Source organism: Muscardinus avellanarius (genome assembly GCF_963383645.1).
Source record: "Muscardinus avellanarius genome assembly, chromosome: 4".
NCBI classification, from domain to species: Eukaryota; Metazoa; Chordata; class Mammalia; order Rodentia; family Gliridae; genus Muscardinus; species Muscardinus avellanarius.
In genome coordinates this window covers 4,745,029-4,751,028 of record NC_137789.1, presented here as the reverse complement: position 1 = coordinate 4,751,028, position 6,000 = coordinate 4,745,029, and the positions used below count along the sequence as shown (strand labels likewise).

Sequence of the window (6,000 nt, the reverse complement as noted above, 5' to 3'; positions counted from 1 at the left end):
TACAGAGTTTGGAGAATTTGGAGAGGCAGCAAGAGACCCAAGAATGACCTCAGGATATGGGACGCCATCAGCCAGAAAGGGGATGTGGATCTTATAGAAGGCAATAAATTGAATTTCTTTCCTTATTCCTTGACAGTTATATATGAAAATTGGCCTTACTTTTAAGATAATGGTTATGATATGAATTTCCTAAGTATACAATGTAAATACTGAGCCATGTGCCAGTCTGGTTTGTATTCAAGTTATGCTTAGTAGGGACAAAAGGTTGTGCATGTGGTTAAAATATCAATAATAGCTGGGCGTGATGGTGCATGCTTGTAATCCCAGTGTTTGGGAGGCTGAGACAGAAGGATCACATAGGTTCAAAGCCAGCCTCAGCTACTCAGTGAGGCTCTCAGCAACGTAGTGAGACCCTGTTTGCAAATAAAGTATAAAATAGGTCTGGGAGGATAGCCCAGAGGTAGAAAAGGCCCTGGGTTCCACCCCCAGTACCACAAAAATATCAATAATAATAATGATAACAATAATAATAACAACAGCGATAGCAGGTGGGTAGTTTGTATTGCCAAGGCTTATTAGTGACATTTAGAAAAGACTTGGTATTTGAGATTCTTTTAAATAACAGTAAGACAAGAAGAAAATAATAAATTCAGTCGATATGATATCTTTAGCAAGAATGGAACTGAATAGAAGAGTGAAAATTGTCCTTAAACTGTAAAGGTGATCATTCAGTAAAAGGGAGAGTAGAAATGTGTTCTTTGTGGTACAAAGAGAAGATTAAGAAGCCATGATAGGAAGATACAGAAGATCATAAGTCTATTCTCAACAAAACGGAGTTTATAATATAATTTCTATTATCTGTGAAAAACATTTCTAAATTTCAGAGCCAAGTGTACCGGCTTTGTAGAAAGCGCATTCTCTATGTTTAGAGGCATTCACAAGAGGCTGGTTGAGGACACTGAAAGTGATTCTCAAATGGAAAAAGAGCCTGGACTTCCTTGATCCTTATGAATAAAGGATAACTCAAAGGTTTGAATAGTTCTTGAAGCTACCACCTTTAGGGAGCTTGCTTACTCACACCAATGAAAAGAACCAATGCGAAATTATTCCATAAAAAAGATCTCTGAGGACCAATCAATGGATTTTATTTGGAGACATGATTTCACTTATATTATCACCTGTACTAATTAGAGGAAGTAGGATAATTAAGTCACTTTTTGGCCTGAAATACAAGCAAATACATTGTTTTCCCACATCAGACCCCTTCTCAACCAGCCCAGTATCACTGGCTATGTATCAGTTTCTTAAACTTTGACCTATGTGCCTTTGGTTTTTCTTTTTAAAATGCCCTAAGGGTTTGTTTCCTCTTCTTTGAATCAGAGAAGTCTTGGTCTTTTGGAGATAGAAACAGACCAAATAATGCTATGTGCATGCATGATTACATCACTTTCCATATCACTATTATGTTCAATTATAATGTATTAATAAAAATTTATAAAGCTATATTCTCATCATTTTCATAAGAAGTACTCTAAGTTTTATACCAATGCCAGCAATGTGCACACACTGTCCACCCCCAACGAATCAATGACCAACTACTGCACCATCTGGCACAGCACTGTCCCTGCAGGGCATTCTCATATGGGAGCAGGTGGTAGGCTGAGAGGAAGGAGGTGTTGGCTGGATAAGAACTCACAGGAGGGCCAGCAATGACAATGCCCGGGTCGCCACGGCTGCCAGGAGAACCCGGTATCCCAGGTGCTCCTCGGTCCCCCTAGAAGGAGAGAAAAATAAGATTGAGAGGTCAGCTCTGGGAAGAAGAATGCCAGGGCACAAGAAGAACTATGTCCGTCCATGAATTCTGACTTACGCTCCATCAAATCTCTTACTATCTGGCTTCCAAGTGCCTACAATTTCATAGTCCAGTGAAGGAGCTCCCATCCCCACTCAGTTCCCCACCACATGGGCCACAGCTGACAGCTATGACTATCCACTTTCCAAGCTTGATGCTTCCCCTACCTTGACATGGCTCCAAATGTGATTACAACACAGTGATCCTCCCCATGCAGTGATTAGAGGTCAAACTGACTGGGCTTGGCTTTTCTTGAATTCATCACACCACTATCCCAACCATATATGTAACCACATTTCAACTCAGATCCAAAACCACCAACAGATGAATTCATCAATATATTTAGAGTCCATCAACACTTGCATCTCCTAGGTAACTTTTCTGGGCATAGCTGCAAAGAGCCCAGGATGGGTGAGGTGAGACCTTTTCCCTAAGCATAGTGGTTAGTAGTGTGTATGTAGGTATCAGAGGTATAGATTTAAGTCCTGGCTCCAACATTGATGAACAGCTGACTTAAGAAAGTGACAAGAGCCCTGAGCTGAAATGCTTTCACCTATCAGAAGTAGTGCAGAGGTGCTGACATACCAGTGTGTGTCTCGCTCACTGAATGATACTGAGCCTAGAACCACTGGCACATTACTTGACATACACTCAGCTGCAGCCTGCTCTTGCCACTGTTCTCAACCTCCAGCTATGCTGGACTTGTTGGGAAAAGAAAAAGGAGAAGAGACAAGAAAAAGGGAAGAAAATCTGTTTGCCATTTCCTGCGAAAAGAAAGGAATTTTTTTTTGAAATTTCATATTGAAGTCACAAATTTCAGAATTTTAGCATCCCTAATGTCTGAAAATGAGTGTTGATTCCAATGTAATAGTGGCAAAAGGTGACATGTGCCGACAGTCTGTTTATGGTCTCTGGTCATCCTGCTTTGTGTGAGTATTCACACATTTTTGTTGCATAACTATTAATGAGTTTGCTTGTGGTGCTTCTGCAAGCCCCACAATAAATATTATCATATGTAGCTTGCACATTACTATCTTTACACAATCCAAATTAAATTTGAACCAAAGCATACATAGCCTCAACAATTCCATGCAAGGCAATGCCTGCCCACACTTATTAGATAAGTTAAAGTGCAGCCAAACCTGAGACAGGGAGGGCAAATGACCTTTATAAAGTTACTCAGTGTCCCTGGGATGAGTTGACTAGTAGAACAACAGAAAACAGACTCAGAAGACCATTATGAAAAGCCAAAGAGCCAAAGATGTGTCACAAACTGATTTCAAATAGAATCCAGTGACCTATGAGGCATAATGGTTCATTAAGATTTATGTCTTGAAGCATTTTGTAAAATCTCCTTAATAAGCAGCCCATCCTCTTATTCATCATTTCAAATGGAAAAGTTAGCATTTTAGGCCTCTAAGGGAAGTAATGTTTCTAAGATGAGTTGCTTTTCCTGCAGCATGGCTGCTGCTTAGATGAGTACATGAGTTATATATTCATTCAACTGATATTGTGTGTTCATTACAAGCAGAGATCTGAGCACCCAGCCCCCAAAATGACTCAGTCATCAGGCCCATTTACTGTTAGGACTCAATGCTAGGTTTTGAAGCAAAGTATTGTTCACAGGGACGAGGAGGAACCAGGTTAGCAAAATTCTCACAAAAGACAAGAGCCAAGATCCGAATCCCTCTTTAGGCTCCATTTTAACACCATTTCTTCTCCTGCATCTCCTGGGCCCTGGGTGCCCGGCCATGCCAACTGCTGGGCCATGGGAGCTACAGCATCCCTTGCCCTCCCTAACTCTTACAATAGTTCTTTCTATAGTTATTTTTTTAATTCTCAATTAGTTCATTCTGGTTTTTTATCTATGATATGAATGGCTCTGGGGAAAAGATTCTCAGGATCACTAGATAATCAGTTAGCCTGTATTAGAGGGTGAAGAAAGGAGGAGATCAAAAGATAAGATAAATATGGAAACAAGTGTAAAGAAATTATCTACAATTCATCTGTCCCAGTTCACTGCAATTTTGAAGAATGTTGGGTTGGAAGGTTTCAACCTGGTGATCAAGTGAATCCAGGACTGGGCTCTGGACAATGTCAGCCTTTTCCGGTGTTCCTGGGTATGTCTCATAACCTCTCTGCAACGTAGGATCTTATTAACGAAAAATTAAGTCTACCAAATTCTCATGCATTTTATGAGGACTTACTTGAAATGTAAATTACCATATGCAAATTTGAATAATACACTGAGCTTTATGATTAACACATTATCACTCTATCAGCAGAGTGAGAACACAGGAAATTAACAATTAAAAAAGAAAATTAATAAATATTAAAGAAATCCATATCCCCTTACACCTTGTTTTTACTTTAAAATTTTTGACTACAAAGACTTCCTGTTATTATTCTCTCTTTCAAGTATATTTCCCTTCCCTTCCAAGACCATACACCATGCACATCACAAACCCTATTCCCTGTGAGTCAAGTCACACCCACACCCTAATCTGATTCTTTGGTGCTATTTGTTTATTCTTCTGTTTCTTACATGTGCGTTGCCTTGGCTAGGGATGCTCCTCCATCCGTGGTCTAGGTCCCCTCTTCCCATTCATCACTGACTTAGCTCAGCCATTTCATTTCACAAAGACGTCTCAGACTTCCCTCCCCCCTGCTTTCTCAGTTATCCACACACATCTGAAATATCCTCAACACATTGTCCTCTTATTGTTCACTTGTCCATTTCACCTATTAACTTCTCTGTAAGCAGTTTGAAAATAGAGCTTCCCCATTCATTTGTGCATCCATTGTTGAGAACCCGAAATGAGTCAGAACCCATGGTAGTTCCAATATCTGTGCACCTGTGTAAGCACAGTGTCTAACTTTGGGAGTGACACTTGAGGCAGCCTTTAATGGCCACTTTCTAAATGCAGGGACAAGTAGTTATCTATCAGTCACATTGTACAGACACTAAATTCTGCCTTTAGCCAAAATATGCTTCCTCCAGAGGAAGGAGGGTGACCAAAGGCCTCTCCCAGGCAGTTCTAGCAGCACTGAGTCACTGGCTGCTTTTTTTCTACACAGTGTCCAGATCTGACTATTTCTGGTATGTGTGGTCTATTGTGAGATTATAAATTCTCTGTAGAAGATGCTTTACAGCCAAATGAACAGATACTTTTATAAATGGACCCATGAACACAGTAAAAGACCTAATGCCCCGTCAGCAAAAGAAAGCAGACTAATGAGTAAGAAACAAAGGGCATATGCACTATATAGTCTCCAAAACAAAGCCCAGGGAAGAAATGTGTGAGCAAGTTTGGGGGTTTCTGGAAGGAGAATCACATGCACAGAGCAACAACGTGTGCCATGAGACCATTTATCTTTCTAGGTTCCCTCCTGTGTCAAATGCTCTTCACTCTTATACAAGAAAGGAACACAGAGTCTCAGAAAGACAAAGCCTCCTGCCTTCCAGTCATCTGTCTTAGAGGGGGCTGAGCTGGGATTCTCACCTAGCTCTGTATGAGGCCCAGACCTATTCAGTATGCTGGAAACAAGTGTCACATAAGAGATAAAAAGATGTCCTTAAAAGTCTCCTGCAGTTATAAGTAATCAGGAAGGGCTGAGTGCATGCCAACAAAGCCTTCCAATAGCGCCCTCTCTCAATTCCCTAAGGGGCACACTTCAGCACCTGGGACAGCACCCAGCAAGGCAGGCTGAGGGCATGCTCTGGGAGCTCCTCCATCTCTCCTCTCTTCTTTCCTTACCCACCTCCCTCCTTCCTCCTCAACAACCCATTCTCCAGCTAATGATGTCCCTAAATTCCCACTTAAGTTTCGAATACTTTGACCATGAAAACCATAATTTCTAAACCCAGGTTTAATTTGCAAATGTATATAGCATTGGCATTGGAATGGATCATCTGTTTAGAGTTTCAAAGTTTCACATTGCATGTATGTATGTATGTATGTATGTATGTATGTATGTATTATGTATGTATTTTTGGCACTAAGGACTGAACCCAGGGATTTTCTATGTCCTACACTCTCAGCCCTTTTTATGTTTATTTTTTATGTTTTTTTGTTGTTCTGAAACAGGTTCTTGCTTAGCTTGCTGAGAATCTTGCTAACTTACTGAGGCTGGTCTGAAACCTGCGA

The 6,000-nt window shown here is 40.7% G+C and overlaps 1 protein-coding gene across 1 annotated transcript in view; it reads right to left on the bottom strand.

The window, feature by feature from the left end:
• COL22A1 (collagen type XXII alpha 1 chain) overlaps positions 1-6,000 on the bottom strand; it is a gene marked incomplete at both ends in the record, with an annotated part of 240,887 nt that overhangs the window by 88,646 nt on the left and 146,241 nt on the right. Inside the window, one exon of the mRNA XM_080694710.1 lies at positions 1,697-1,774. Coding sequence (XP_080550836.1) covers positions 1,697-1,774 — 78 coding nt within the window. The remainder of the gene's footprint in view (positions 1-1,696; positions 1,775-6,000) is intronic.